Source organism: Trametes versicolor, assembly GCF_000271585.1.
Source record: "Trametes versicolor FP-101664 SS1 unplaced genomic scaffold TRAVEscaffold_8, whole genome shotgun sequence".
Lineage (NCBI taxonomy): Eukaryota > Fungi > Basidiomycota > Agaricomycetes > Polyporales > Polyporaceae > Trametes > Trametes versicolor.
The window spans coordinates 1,467,222-1,482,133 of NW_007360328.1; the positions used below are offsets into that span (position 1 = coordinate 1,467,222).

At 57.5% G+C, this 14,912-nt stretch overlaps 7 protein-coding genes across 7 annotated transcripts; 6 read left to right on the forward strand and 1 right to left on the reverse strand.

Moving 5' to 3' along the window:
• Nucleotides 1-1,025: 1,025 nt before the first annotated feature.
• On the forward strand, nt 1,026-3,216 carry TRAVEDRAFT_21780 (uncharacterized protein; the record flags this gene model as incomplete). Its single annotated transcript, XM_008041841.1, has 7 exons — nt 1,026-1,339; nt 1,398-1,516; nt 1,570-1,863; nt 1,918-2,097; nt 2,151-2,368; nt 2,429-2,750; nt 2,813-3,216. 7 exons carry the CDS (start codon nt 1,026-1,028, stop codon nt 3,214-3,216), a joined length of 1,851 nt encoding a protein of 616 aa, XP_008040032.1.
• A 257-nt stretch (nt 3,217-3,473) lies between these two features.
• TRAVEDRAFT_38547 (uncharacterized protein) lies at nt 3,474-5,520 on the forward strand (the record flags this gene model as incomplete). The annotated part of the gene is made up of 4 exons (XM_008041940.1): nt 3,474-3,519; nt 3,557-4,372; nt 4,422-4,546; nt 4,600-5,520. The coding sequence occupies 4 exons, from the start codon at nt 3,474-3,476 to the stop codon at nt 5,518-5,520; spliced, it is 1,908 nt and encodes a 635-aa protein (XP_008040131.1).
• A 1,992-nt stretch (nt 5,521-7,512) lies between these two features.
• Nucleotides 7,513-7,812, forward strand: TRAVEDRAFT_49528 (uncharacterized protein; the record flags this gene model as incomplete). Its single annotated transcript, XM_008042084.1, has 1 exon — nt 7,513-7,812. The coding sequence occupies one exon, from the start codon at nt 7,513-7,515 to the stop codon at nt 7,810-7,812; it is 300 nt and encodes a 99-aa protein (XP_008040275.1).
• A 794-nt stretch (nt 7,813-8,606) lies between these two features.
• On the reverse strand, nt 8,607-8,894 carry TRAVEDRAFT_105715 (uncharacterized protein; the record flags this gene model as incomplete). Its single annotated transcript, XM_008042444.1, has 1 exon — nt 8,607-8,894. A coding segment is annotated over one exon (288 nt), but the record flags the coding sequence as incomplete, so codon positions are not given.
• A 396-nt stretch (nt 8,895-9,290) lies between these two features.
• On the forward strand, nt 9,291-9,845 carry TRAVEDRAFT_127545 (uncharacterized protein; the record flags this gene model as incomplete). Its single annotated transcript, XM_008042445.1, has 2 exons — nt 9,291-9,458; nt 9,636-9,845. Coding segments are annotated over 2 exons (378 nt in total), but the record flags the coding sequence as incomplete, so codon positions are not given.
• A 496-nt stretch (nt 9,846-10,341) lies between these two features.
• Nucleotides 10,342-10,491, forward strand: TRAVEDRAFT_103859 (uncharacterized protein; the record flags this gene model as incomplete). Its single annotated transcript, XM_008042446.1, has 1 exon — nt 10,342-10,491. A coding segment is annotated over one exon (150 nt), but the record flags the coding sequence as incomplete, so codon positions are not given.
• A 168-nt stretch (nt 10,492-10,659) lies between these two features.
• Nucleotides 10,660-11,031, forward strand: TRAVEDRAFT_127480 (uncharacterized protein; the record flags this gene model as incomplete). The annotated part of the gene is made up of 1 exon (XM_008042447.1): nt 10,660-11,031. A coding segment is annotated over one exon (372 nt), but the record flags the coding sequence as incomplete, so codon positions are not given.
• Between the last annotated feature and the right edge of the window lie 3,881 nt (nt 11,032-14,912).

Here is a 14,912-nt window from a genome sequence, read left to right on the forward strand (position 1 = left end):
TCACATATGTCTCCCCCTGGTCCCAGTGCGTCGCGGCGAAGTGGACGCGCGCCGGGCGTGTTGTGCAAGGATGGCGTCCCCCGTGCATCTCCCCGGACGAGCGGCGGAGACGGTCGTGCACACACCTCAGACGAGCTCAAGCGTGCACGCAGGACACGGCACCGTAGCCGTGCAGTACGCCATCGCCATCGCACCTCCCGGGCTCCCGAACGCGCGTCCGCGTCAGCGTGCACACCCACGACGCTCGCACGGCGGGGCACCCGACCCCACGCGGGACCCGGACACCCTCCCCAAAGCCCCGTTTCGCGTGCCCGGAGGAACAGGTCCGCGGGGCGGCGTCTGTGCTCGGCTCGCGCGGGACGCTCGCGCCACACAAACAACACAAAAACAAAGATTAGCGCACGGGACGGGTATATATTGCGGGCGACGACAGGCTGGGGGCTGCACCGGGCCTCCCGTGCTTTCGTCTTCGCTTTCTGCTCTGCTTTCTGCTCTGCTCTCCGCTAGGTGCACCCTCCCGCATCGTGGCACGTGTGCGTGTACGCCCGCACCGCTGTCCGCGCTGGAGTTATATGCCCGCCGGTGGAAAGGTCAACATCCGCCAAGGTCCGCCGACGTCCAACGGTGGCCGCCACCCAATGGTGCTGACCAGTGCTGACCGCACGCCATATACGGCGGATGCCGACGACCGCCATCGATTACCACCGGCGGTCAGCCGCCTTCGCCGACATCCGCTACACACCTCATTGGACGTCAATGTCTCTGGCCGCCGTTCAGCGGCATCCGCCGTTCGTCATTGGACGATGGTGACAGTCGCCGGCAGTGGACAGCAGCCACTGGCCGCCTACGGTTCTTGCTGGACGTCGGCGGTGGCCACGGGATTCCGGAGGGAGTCGGCGGCGGCCGACGGCCTCCACTGGAAGTCGGTATAATACATTAGATAAAATATAATTTCTTTGAAAGTCTCGCATCTGCTGCGACGAGTTTGACCTCCTCCACACTGCTGCTACCCTCAGAACACCGTCATGGCCTTACCAGTCTTCTTCAAGGGTCCCGTCAACAGATACAGGAAGAAGGACGACCTGATATCTATAGCGGCAGCACTCAAAATCAGTCAGAAGGGCACCGTGATACAGCTCGTCGCACGAATCACAACATACCTATCGGACCACTCCGAAGCGCTGTCGACGAAGCCGCAGTTCCAAGGGCTATATTCGTACAGGCCAGATAACATGCCGACCGGTCGTCCTGCCAAGGAAGGGGCGCCGAAGACAAGCGTAGACAAGGGGCTCGAGGACGCGCATGCCTCCGAGTCAAAGAACGCTGATGGCGCTGCAGGGTAAGCAGAGAACCAGTTTGTGAATGGATGGAGTTGGGTGCTCACAGCTCAGTATCAGAGCGTTCAAGGCCCTCAATGAGGGCAAAGTTGCACATGATCCGCCCCCTAAACACACACACCTGAGGTCGACGAGGGCCACTGTGCGAAGTCTGGATGCGGGAAACAAGGCAAAGCTAGGTAAGTGATCATATGCGACGTGACCAGGAGGTGCCACTTACCTCCGAACACAGGCAGTGGCAACGGCGAGCCGTTACCGGGGCCTGATACTGCTCGAAGCTCATCGAGTAGTCCCTCTTTGACACCGGTGTCGTCGCCCGCTGCTGGCTTTGAAGACGAAGGCAAGGACGAGGGGCGCACGGACACCCTGGCTGATGTCGGAGCAGCCTATGTCGAGGACGTGAGGATGAATACCGACAATGGGAGAACCCCGGTCACATTGTCGGGCACCTACCGTGCTGGTGAGGCTTTGGGAGCGCACGGCCCGGTGACAACGACGGCGCATGCAGGTGATAATAGCGTTACAAGTGAGTTTGCGAAGGTAGCTGGACAGGCGAGGAGCGACTGACCGTGTGCCCCAGTCATCGTCGCCTTGCAGCATCAGAGTGGTCCTATGAAAGGTGTAACGGATGAGATCCACGTCCAAGCCAGCAACAAGCTGCGGACGGAGCGGCGTCTGGTGGACGGAGAAGAGAAGCACACCATTCAGCTTTCACAGCTCCTCCCTGCTGCCCTAGAAAATGCGAGCACGCCTACAAAGAGTGCGTTTAGCTTGCATTATTCAATTGAAATGCGCTGACGTACTATCCAACAGAGCGAGGAGGCCGTCTCTTCCGTCCAGGAAGAACGACTGAAAGTGGACGCGTCGCGGTGGGCACCATTCAAGCCGTCATGAATGGCACGCGGATTCCACAGCTCGAGAGCCGCCTAGTGAACACGTACACCCTTGATCCTGTTACGGATGAGGATGACGTGTTTGTCTGTCGGCTGTTCTTGCAAGACGAGATCAGTGAGAGCCTTCACGCCCACCAGGTGCGGCGCATGCATATCTCACGTTGTAATGGAGCGGGCTCACCTGGCATCTTCCTTCAGCCTGCCTTCCAAGGGTCCTCGTTGACCTCACACGCCAAGCCTAATGATATCCTTTGCGAGCCCATCGCCGAAGTGAAATCTGTGCAGCGAGTCAACGCACGGCCGGAGAACGTCGGCGCAACGATGGAGGCCAGCTCAGAGGGCGATGCGGAGGATTTCGAGGAATTCTTGCGCGAGTTGGTTGGCGGCCCAAAGACACAGTGGAAGAAAGCTAAAACAATCGGAGATATCTTGCAGCGTTGCAAAGCAGTGGAAAGGGCGATGGACGTAGTGGGCAAGCTGGGATGGGAGAAGTCGAAGGGCGGCTATCTGATCGCTGCAGGTGAGCGCGCTAGCTCTCCGTGTTCTGTTGCACATTGATCAACCGTACTATCTACACTTCAGATTACTCCGATGCGAGAGGTTTTGCTGGTCGCGCATTCGTTAAGGAAGACATTTTGAAGGCGCTGCGGCTTGGCCACTCGCAGGCGAACAGCGACGCCAATCTGTTCAAGGAGACGCTCCTCAAGAAACTCCCGGACTTGCAGGAATGGTACGACAACCCCGACGGTCCTCAGGCCAAGCAATTCCGAAACATGTCCCTCAAAGGTTACCGTGAGTATACTGAACGGGAGCTTCGGCGGCTGAAGAAGGCCAAGCGCATTGCGAAGTCTCGCAAAGCCCCCCATGAAGGCGAGTCCGACGGTCGTCCTGCAAAAAAAGCGAAGAAGGGGAAGGAGCCTGCCAGGGTCAAGGTCGTAGATTCTGATGACATAGATGACTCGGATTCCTCGGAGTTGAGTGACTGAATGCCAATGTATTCATGTTCGTATTCCGCTGAGGTCACTAGTGGCTACTGAATGCAATATATGCTCGCTGCTCTTCTGTCCGCTACCACCATGCGTGCCACTACACGGGACTTCACATTCATCCTCGAGACATATTTTGCTCCAGACGACAACTTCACTCGCATGCTCTATGTTCTGACGGCCGTCCTCAGCCTCTGGCCCCTCTGGCGTCTTCACCGCCGCCAGTCTCAGGATCCACGCCAGCCAGCACTCACCGCATGGTCCAAAAGTATCCGCTCCTCGCTGCGCTCTGCTGCTACCGATGTTCATCTACTGGGAGCTGGAGAACCGCTGGATGAAGGTGTCGCTGACGACATCCACGCTGATCTGGGTCTCTTGTACGAGTTTCTTGGGATAGATCCAGCAGCCGAGGATGAACCACAACGCCCTCCGCCCCCGCCGATCATTCTATGCACGATGCGCCTCGAATGCACTCGCTGCCCACCCACGGTGACCCGCCGCTCCCTCCGCCGCCGTGTTGATCCTCAAAAGATCCGCGTTCTTTCTGCGGACCTCAAGTGGAAGCCTGCGATACTCTACATCGGTCACTGTGCTGCTTGTCGAGCCGACTACTATCCAGACCGTATCACCTACAAGGCAGAGAACGGACAGCGGCTGCAAATCTTGGAGTACAACTCGCAGTATCTTCGCATTTCCAAGCACGGTCTCTGGGCATCACACCGGATAGCTCGCGCTCAGGAGCACGCGCTCACTTGCTTTCACGCCGGCTGGTCTAACTTTGCAAACTGGGTCAATCGTCTCCTCCAGGCTGATCGTCCACTCCTGACAAACCGCCAATCTCAGCGACTCTTTCTGGAGCACTTCTCTCGCCGGCTCCTGGTGGCTCATAACCTGACCGACGACTTCCGAGTCCCTGCCCACTCGGATGCGGCAACACTGGCTCGGCATGTCCGTGAGCTGCTGGGTGTTGGTGGCGGCTCCTTCCCGGACTCCTTCGACCACGGGTGTACAGAATGTACCCATGCGAAGCGCTACCGTGCCGACCTTGTCGAAGAGGGACTAGTGCTTGGCGGTGTGCAGGCTGCCAACGAGGTTGCAGGGTTACCTATAGAGGTGAGTGTACGTCTTCTTATTGCGTATGCATCGGTTCACAGATGTATGTTTCCAGGACAATGCAGTCCTGGGCCCCGGACCAGCTGCTGCAGCACCTCCTGCACCCCTCCCCGAAGGTCTACCTGCTGCTCCCCCCGTTCAACAAGAAGCAGTTCCTGGAGAGGCACGGGGATATGTGCGGATGGCTGTCATGGATGGAAAGACAATCACACATAGGGTGTGTTTGTTTACATATCGCTTATGCAACCTGTACCTCATCTTTTCATGCAGAAATGTGCTCTGGATGACTGTCGCAACGCACTTGTGAACTACCGGAACGGGAGGTTCTGTGAAGTTCACTTGGGCTGGCAAGTTATCTGTGGTATCATTCCTTGTGGTAGAGAGGTTCATGCAGCGGGCGCTCTCACTTGTGATCGTGCAGAACACAAGGCTTGGTACAGAGGCTGGAAAGCACGATTTACCCGCTTGTCATACCCTGGGGTGCAGCGCGTCATACGCAGGCAACGTGCTGCACCTCAGGATATGGCAGCAGGTAGACCTGCTCTTCAACTTCAGTTACCGTCACTTGATGGTATTCCAGGTGAAGAAGTTGTCCACACATTTCGTGCCAAGACAACCTATTGCCTGGAAACCATACAGTGGGCTTGTGGGATGCCGATTGGCTGGGGCAAATGCTTTAAGTCTGAGAGTGCCCCGCAGGTCTTAGAGATTCTGAACCGGACGTGGCCTGCCACCCGTGAAAATCTCAGACCTAGCTTCATTGCCTATGATGATGCTTGCGACCTCCTACGCCACATTGTCACCCAGGACCCTCAAAGTCCTTGGGTTCAAAGCACAAAGTTCATTGTGGATGCTTGGCACTATATTGGTCATAAAGCGACTGATGTGCTGTGTCGTCTATGGTGCAACCCTGCTCCTTGTGATGGCTCTCAACCTGATCTAATCCTTCTTGAGGAGGACAATCATGGTGAGAGTCACCAAGTCAGGGCTTTCAATATGGAGACTGCAGAACAGTTCAATTCTTGGCTTGATGGCTTTGAGTCTCAGATGCGGCAAATGACAGATGTGAACTATGATTTCTTTGTTCATTCCCTCTTTTTACTGTACACAGATTTGGTTGAACAGCGGATTGAAAAGAAAGGACAAGGACTTGGGGAAACCTTCTGGGATAAAGTTGAAGAGTTGCTGTAACTTACTTTACTATGGCTGTTTTACATCCCGTGCACCGAACTCTGGTCATGAACTCTGTACATCCAATTATTACGTATCATGTCATGTTTCATTATCACTTGAGTAGACAATTAGCTTGTTGTTTTGTACCTTGGACTTCAGACTTCTGTATGTACTCCACTGAGTTCCAGATTTTGTATTTACCCTTTGCTATTTGTAACGACCCAGGACCAGGTCGTTACGGGCATCGTACATCCACGAGCCCAGCGCCGCACGCGCTGGGCAGAGATAAGATAACAATGTATTAAATAGACGTGTGCGGCGTGCGGGTATTCGGAACCCGCGCGCCTAGTGCGGGCAGCCTTTCTACCTGCCCCACTATCCTACGAGTACGCCGAGCCTCAATAGAGCCCGGACCAGAGCACTTGCAGGAAAGGGGCAACAGATTGCGCCCCCCACATGTGAGTTTTACACTATTGTTCCCACTAGACAATAAGGTTCACACCCATGAATACGTGCCCGAAATGTCATAGCACCGCAGTTCAGATTTCTTGTTCCCTAATCCAATCTGCTTCTCCACTTCTCAACTCCCCCCGCCTGACCTCCAAGACCAGACATGCTCAGCTCGCGGGTACCAGATGGGAGACAAGAGCATTCAGGGCAGTGCCTTGAGGCAGTGGTGTGAATTCCAGTCCTTGGACTGGTCCTGTATTCAAAGGACTGGTTTTCACACCTGTATTAATGTATTTTTTCTATATCCACCCAAAACTAGTTTCTATGGAATCAATAGCTTTATATAAACCTATCAAACATTTTCTGTGGTGCAAAGCCTGATAGAAGCCAAGGAATAATTATGTTTTCATTGGTTTACAAATGTGCGCACCATTGAGCGCTTAATAAGCACTGATGATGATGCTGACTCCCTAGGTGGTTGTTGGCGAATGGAGGGAGAGTCTGTCGGGTAGCACACTAGAGAAGCAATGTAAAGCGACAAGCAATAGAAGTGTCGCCTAGAGAGACCAGAGGAGCTGTACGACCGTCCGAGTGGCCTGTCCGAGTGCGAGAGCAAGGAGGAACAGAGGCAAAGCAACAGGGCTTCGTCGAGAGGCGAGCGTCGAGGAGAGCAGACGGGAAAATGAGCAGGAAAACTAAACTGAATAAACACTGTACAAAGGCGCCGTCTAAATACATGAGGGGGTCGGCCCAGAGGGAGCCTGAGCGACTATCTAGGAGGCGGTGTCGTCGGACGTTGGGGAGCGGATGTATCATAAAGAGAGCGGGACGGCGCACGACACAATCACGTGGAGCGCGCGCTGCGAGAAACTACTGAACATGTTGATCCCGCGTGTCGAATGTGTCAGAATCACGATGCGCTGTGATTCCGCATGCGCGGGATGACAAACCTAGAAGACGGATTGAAATACAAACATAAGTGCCACAACGGGGTCGCCAGAACAGGCATGAAACACACGGAACTCTTACTGAGCCCGTGTAAGAACCCGTCGGTTCTATCATAACCAGACCTTGCTAGGTCGTGCGCGGAGGACGAGTAACCGTCATCAGTAAAGGAGACCGATGTCTCCGAGAACCTCGGAGACCCAGGGCGCATAGGCGCCCTTAGATTAGATGTGCTACATCATGTATCTTACGTAAGCGTACGACGCCCCAAGGTTCGGGCCTTGGGCGTCTGGTGGGGTTGACTTCTACCAACCCCACCATCCTACGAGTACGCCGAGCAATACAGCCCGGTCCAGAGTACTTGCGGGATACCGGGGACCGGTAGAGGTCACGTATACTTACAGCCCGCGAACACGGCGGCTTCAAACTCGCAAACAAGTCGTCAAGCCCTTCTCGCAGCCTGCCTTCATCGCCCCTGAGCTCGTCTACTCCAAGGGCGGGATGCGGAGGCGTAAGGGGACCTGTGCCGCCGACCCCGACACGGCTGCACCGACTTCGGCAAAGAAGGCTGCGCGTCGAGGGACTGCGCGCCGGCCTACGGTAGGTGCCCGCGACATGTCCGGGTCCACGCGCACCGCCTCTGGGTCCTGCGGTCACGGCACTTCGGGGTCTTGGTTGGGCGACCAGGACGCCCTGCCCGACCTCAGCCACGAGGACCAGGTCGCGGTCCTCGCCATCCACGCCGAGCGGGAGGCGCAAGTTGCGCGCCGGGGCGTCATCAACCGGATCATCGCAAACCTCGACCAGCAGGAGCGAGAGCTCTTTGGCGCCGCGGACAACGAGGGAGGAGAAGGGATGGGCACGGGGTCCGATGGGTCCGACACCGAGGACAAGGGCAGGGACAACGATGAGTAGGCGCACTGCAAGGGCAGGGAAGTCGGGGGCAGAGGGCCCTGATCGTGAAGGATAAGGTTTAAGTAGAAAAGTAAATAGCACTGGTATCGAGTCGTTTTCTTGTTTTCTTGTTTTCTTGTTTTGTAAGTAGTATGCGCAAAATGTTAAGCGGGAAGTAGTCAGTGTCCATAAACGTGAGTCGTTGGGGCTGGTAAGGGTGAAGAGAGAATGAGTGAGGTTATACGAGCGTCCGTACGGGGCGATAACGAGGGACTGAGTTTTGGGGTGAAGGACTGGTAGGGTACGGAACGGATAAAGGGGTATAGCAGGGAGCGTCCAATGGTTGACAATGCCGCTTTTGGGGGCTCTACTCGTTGGGCTGGTCGAGTGCATCGTCCGCATTGTTGGACCGATTCTCTATGAGCTCGGGGTCGGGGTCTTCTGTCCCATCCTTGTCAGAGTCGATCAGCTCTGAGAGCCGCTTTTGTGAGATCGGCAAAGTTGTCGGGGAGTGCGATTGAGTGTCTTGGGAGGTAGGGGATGAGCCGGAACACTGCAACATGCCTGTGAAAGACAGTCCCATCGAGTTTGCAGATGACATAGGCCCCTCCACAGTTTCGGGAGACAACTACAAGCAGTCCCATGTATCAGGGCCGCATTTTGCAGTTGAGGGACTTCTCGACTTGGGTGTGGCGCATCAGGACGAGGTCCCCCGACTTGAAGTTGAAGTCCCAGATGGTCGCGGTGTTGTCCTGTTTGAACTTCTGTGCGGCACGGTAGACGTCCGACTGTAGCTCCGTGAGCTGCTCCTGGTGCTTCTGGAGAGCGATCGCGTGGCGCGCAATGCGTTTGGTGGTGGAGACGAGCGACTTGGGCGGGGGCATCAGGTACGTGGCTTCGGATATGTCGAAAGGGAGTATCGGATGACAGCCGGTCACCGCGAAGTAAGGCAAGCACCCCATTCGCTTGCAAATGGATACTCGCTCGGACCAGAAGGCGAAGTGCGCGACCTGCAACCACTTGTTCTGGACCCCGTCTGCGGCCTTGTAGAGGACTTGGCGGATGTCGAAGTGCGGCTTCTCAACTACCCCATTTGGCCTCGCGCCCCGCCTCGCATCGTGGATCTGTTACTGTAGGTTTCTTGTCAGTCCCCGTAGGTTACTATTCCGCGCCTCGTTCCCCACCCGTATCCGCCCGTAGCGTACTTACTTGATTTGTCGTTTATTTGTTTCGTGTCGTACTTATACGCGCACCGCGCACACGGTCACCTCAGTCTCGCGTACACCGCGTCTGACTGAGGTGAGCCGCCCCATTTACTTATCGGTTGGTTACTTGTTACTTACCTATGCTCGTGCCCTTAGATTATCGCTCATAGGTATATTCAATCTATTGTATTAGTCCCGCGTACACCGCGTCTGACTGAGATTATCGCTCATAGGTTATGAGCCCTGCGCTCTAAACTCAAACAAGTTAGACTTACCAAACTCGCCAAATACAACATGTCCTCCGTGAAGCTCGGAGAAGACTACGTGTGCGTACCGAAGCTTGAGGTCAGCGGCGCGAACTGGGTCCTGTATAAGGAATGGTTAGCATGGGCCGCCGATGCGAAGGGCGTCTTGGGCCATCTCGACGGCACGTCGAAGGAGCCTGTTGAGCCGGCCGCTTCGGTCAGGCAGCCTGCCTCGACTCCGGCGGTGACAGCGGCGCAGGGAGCGACCACTGGTCCTGGACGAGTCGCAGGGGGAGCTGAAGGCGCTGGCGCCGCTGCCGGAGGAACCGGTGGCGGCGAAGCGACAGCTGCCCCCGCTGGTGGCACTGCGAGTGCTGGCGGACCGGCCGTGGAGGCTGCGAGTCAGGCCGACTCCTTACAGAAGACGTACCTGGACGAGCTCGCCGTATGGCGCAAGGGCGAGGCAGTGGTGAAGCAGCTCATCGCGAGCACCATACCGGACTCCCTGTTCATGAAGATCCGCGCGAAGCCGAATGCGCGCGAGATCTGGGACGCGCTTGCCCGCGAGTTCGAGAAGAAGTCGCGCATGGTCTCGGTCGACCTGTGCCGATGTCTCCAGGAGCAGCGCTGCGGGGAGAAGGACGACGTCAGAATGCATTTTGCGAAGCTACGTACCATGCGCGAGGATCTTTCCGCCATGGGCCATTCCCCCTCCGAAGACGACTTCTATGCTATCATCCTCGGCTCGATGCCAACGTCCTACGAACCCTTCATCTCCGCCGTCTCCGCTACGTCGAGCGTCACGGGCACGGTCTTGAGTCCGGACAACTTGATGGAGGCGCTCACCGACGAGTACGAATGTCGTCTCTTGCGGACGAAGGCTGTGCAACGGGCGGACGCGACAGATGTCGCACTGTCGGCTAGTGACAAGGCAGGCAGTAGCAAGAGCAAGAAGAAGTCCATCGAGTGCTACAATTGCAAGCGCAAGGGGCACTACAAAAGCGAGTGCTGGGCGCCAGGTGGCGGCAAGGAGGGTGAGGGTCCGAAGGGCAAGGGAAAGGTGCGCGAGAACGCGTCGACCGCCCAGGCCCAGGCACCGACTATTCGACTCAGGTGCTACTCGACACATGTCCCCTCACCGACACCGTTTCGTAAGCTACGAGCCTATTCCCCCGAAGCCCATCCAGGCCGCGGACAAACATGTCTTCAAGGCCGTCGGCAAGGGCGACATGTACGTCACCCTCCCGAACAGCAACCGCTCTACTCGTGTCCTGCTGCACGACGTTCTCCATGCGCCAACGATGGGTGTAACTCTCGTGTCCATCGGGCGAGTTGCTTCGAGCGGGGCGACCATGACATTCCGTGAGCGTGGCTGCCGCATCGCGAATGCGGAGGGCGAGACCGTCGTCGACATCACCATGACAAATGGCCTGTACCGCGTCGTAATCCCGGCTGAGCGCGCGGCACCCGCGACTGAGAGCGCACCTGTTGAGGGGGAGCGTGTCGTCAGCGCTGATGAGTGGCATCGCGCGATGGGGCATGTCTCGCATGAAGTCGCTCGCGAGATGCTGCGCAAGGAGCGCGTCCTGGGTGTGCGACTCGATCCGCGTGCGTCTGTCCCATCCACCTGCGAATCTTGCGAGGCCGGGAAGATGACCCGGAAGCCGATTGCGAAGACACGCGTGCGACCGTGCGCTGCGGAGGTTGGCGACGAGCTTCACTCGGACGTCTGGGGGCCTGCACCGAAACAGACCATAGGCGGATGTCAATATGACTCACTTTTCATCGACGACCACGCGCGTTATACCTTCGTGCACCTGCAGCGTGCGAAGGACGAGACTTTCAGCTCGTACCAGAAGGTCGAGGTGTTCCTGCGGACACAAAAGGGTGTCAGCATCAAATGCCTACACACCGACCGCGGCGGCGAGTACATGAGCACGGAGTTCACGGAGCACCTCGCGAAGCAAGGCACCATCCGCAAGCTCACGACCCACGACACCCCCGAGTACAATGGTGTTGCGGAACGCGCGAACCGCACGATCTTCAAGAAGGTCCGTGCGATGCTTCACGAGTCCGGGCTGCCCGACAACCTCTGGGGCGAGGCCGTACACCATGCAGTTTATCTCAAGAATCGCACCCCGACGGTTGCTCTCGACGGAAAGACTCCGTACGAGGTCTTCTGGGGCAAGAAGCCGGATGTCTCGCACTTACGCCCATGGGGCTGCCGGGTGCGTGTCCACGCGCCCGGAGGCTCGAAGCTCTCAAGCCGTGCGGTGATAGGCCAATGGGTTGGCTTCGACACGGAGACGGACACACACCGCATCTACTGGCCCGACCGGCGCAGTGTCACGGTCGAGTGCAGTGTGCGCTTCAACGTCGACGATGCAGACGTCGAGGTGCTGCTCGAGGGGGAGGATGAAGGAGTTAGTACTCACCAGGACGAGCAGCCCTCGCCGTCCGAGCCCTCCCTTCCTGTTGCACCTACCCCACCGCCCAGTCCACCCCCTGCGCCTAAGGCTGCGGCCGAGCCCAAGCCACCTGCAGCCGCTCCAGACGTGCTTGGTGAGTGCTTTGCGAGCGCGCCTGAGGGTCGCCCAAAGCGTGTTCGTCGCGAGTCCGAGTACGTGCGCCGGCTGAAGAGCGGGGAAGGGAGCATGAGCGGCCGCGCTGGCGGTCCAGTGCTGCCGAGAGGGGTGCAGGAAGGGACTAAGATGCGTCAGGCGACGGTCGAGGAGGTCCCAGACAAAGAAGACATAGTGGCAGCGGTAGCGATGGTGGAAGAGGAGGACCTGGCGATGGCGGCGGTCATGGGCGAAGGCGAATGCATCGAGCCGACCTACGCAGAGGCAAAGAGGCGCCCGGACTGGCCGAAATGGGAAGAGGCGATCGGATCGGAGATCGACAGCCTCGTGGCCAATGGTACCTGGACCCTGGTCGAGCGCCCGAAGACCGGCAACGTCATTGACTCCAAATGGGTCTTGCGCGTCAAGAAAAACGCGGCCGGCGAGATCGACAAGTACAAGGCTCGTCTCGTTGCTCGCGGCTTCACTCAAGTCTACGGCGTCGACTACTACGAGACCTTTGCTCCCGTCGCTAAGCTTGCCTCTTTTCGTCTCATCCTGGCTATTGCTGCACGAAACGACTGGTCTACCGACACCTTCGACTTCAACTCCGCCTACCTCAACTCGAAGCTCGACGAAGAGGTCTATCTCGAGCAACCTCCCGATCACGTGTTCGCAGACCGAAAGAAGTATGTCTTGAAGCTGGAGAAGGCGCTCTATGGGCTGAAGCAGGGTGGTCGCAAATGGTACGAGACACTTTGTATCGCGCTCGCTGATCTCGGATTTCGACGCGCAGAGGCCGACTACGGTGTGTTCTACACCCGCGTCAGTATGCACCTTGTCGTCCTCGCGATCCACGTCGATGACTGCCTCATCACCGGCAGCTCGACTCGTCTCATCACCGAGTACAAGCACAAACTCGGCGTGAAGTACAAGCTCACGGACTTGGGGCCGATATCTTGGCTCCTAGGCATCAAAGTCTCGCGCGACCGCTCCGCTCGCACGCTCGCCCTCTCACAACACGCTTATATCGAAGCTATCCTCACGCGCTTCAACTTCGACGACTTGAAGCCTATCTCTATGCCGATGGATCCCTCCCTCCAACTCTCGAAGACTCAATGCCCGGAGTCTGCCGCCGACGTCGCCCGCATGCGCCGTGTCCCGTACAAGGAGGCTGTTGGCTCCCTAATGTACGCAGCCATGGGCACTCGGCCCGATATCGCATTCGCCGTCTCTACGCTCGCACAATTCTCGCAAAACCCTGGCTGGGTTCACTGGGAGGCCGTCAAGCGGGTCTTCCGCTACTTGCTCGGGACGAAGAACCTCTCGCTCATCTACGGTGGAGACCAGCGCGGACTCGAGGGATACGTCGACGTGGACGGCGCGTCGCAGGAGCACAGGCGAGCCATCACCGGGTACATCTTTCTAGTCGACGGCGGCGCTGTTTCGTGGTCGTTGAAGAAGCAAGAGCTTGTAACACTCTCGACGGCCGAGTCCGAATACGTCGCGGCCACTCACGCCGCGAAGGAGGCCATCTGGCTCCGCCGCCTCATTGGCGAAGTCTTCCGCCCACTCTCCGAGCCGACCACCCTCCACAGCGACAGCCAATCGGCCATCGCCCTCACCGTCGACGGCTCGTATCACGCCCGCACAAAGCACATCAATATACGCTATCATTTTATTCGCTACTCTATTGACGCTGGCTCGATCCGACTCCTCTACTGCCCCACCGCCGACATGACCGCGGATGTCCTCACGAAGGCCCTGCCGAGCGTCAAGGTCAAGCACTTTGCGACCGTGCTCGGGCTCGTGTCGGCTTGAGGGGGAGTGTGAGCGTTCAAGCTGCCCGCCGCGCCCTTGCGCGCAGTACCTGGCGCGAGCGCGTGCCTGCCTCGCGCCCCGCCTCGCATCGTGGATCTGTTACTGTAGGTTTCTTGTCAGTCCCCGTAGGTTACTATTCCGCGCCTCGTTCCCCGCCCGTATCCGCCCATAGCGTACTTACTTGATTTGTCGTTTATTTGTTTCGTGTCGTACTTACACGCGCACCATGCACACAGTCACCTCAGTCCCGCGTACACCGCGTCTGACTGAGGTGAGCCGCCCTGTTTACTTATCGGTTGGTTACTTGTTACTTACCTATGCTCGTGCCCTTAGATTATCGCTCATAGGTATATTCAATCTATTGTATTAGTCCCGCGTACACCGCGTCTGACTGAGATTATCGCTCATACAGCACACAGAATGTAACAGGTGTCCAGAAAGGATCAATACTACAGTGCCTTATGGGAGTCTAAATTTGCGCTAGAGGGTGCTAGCCCACTCTCACACCCATCTTGTGATATAGCAAAGTCGCCGTTTTGCTGATGTACTGTACTACATCAACATTCATTGACAGTCATTGGCTGCAGTTGGAATTCCAGCACAGTACACTGACCACCAGAAACTTCCACCAGCATCCAATGGACTCGGTCAAACAACAGTGAACTCCAACAACTGCCATTGGAGGCCGTTGGAATGGCACTGGTTCACAACATGCGCCAGTGGAAACCAGAAAAAACCGGCGTCTAGCATCGGCATCCTCCGGATTCCACCAGATTCCGTGGGAATACGGTAGACTTACCACCTCCGGGCATATTACTGCCGCGCTGCTGCCGATGGCGTACGCGGCCAGTCATGGCGCAGCGCGTGGTGCGGCGCGCTGCGGCTCGACTCGACGGAGGTGCGTATGTCCGTCCGCCGCTGCACTCGTTCCCCGCGCTCATAGACACCAGGTACGCAGGCATGCATCACCGCACTCACCTGCGAGTGCGGAGCGTGACGGCGTGGGCGTCGAGCGGGCGCGTCGGGACGTTCGCACACGCGAGCCGGGGGTGCTGTCGGCCTCCGCGGGTGCGAGAGAGGGGACTGGTATCTGTCATACGTAGGCGCCCGTCAGTAGACGTAGTACGAGGCTCCTGCATGTATTACCGTACCTGGCACCGCTGAAACTTGTTGGGCACAGCATGTTGCAGGCGCGAGCGCCATGTGGTACCGATTTGACTCGCGAGAAATGTCGGTGTGATGGCGGTATGTGTCGAGTAGGTACCTTTGCCGGTGAGTGCGATATCACG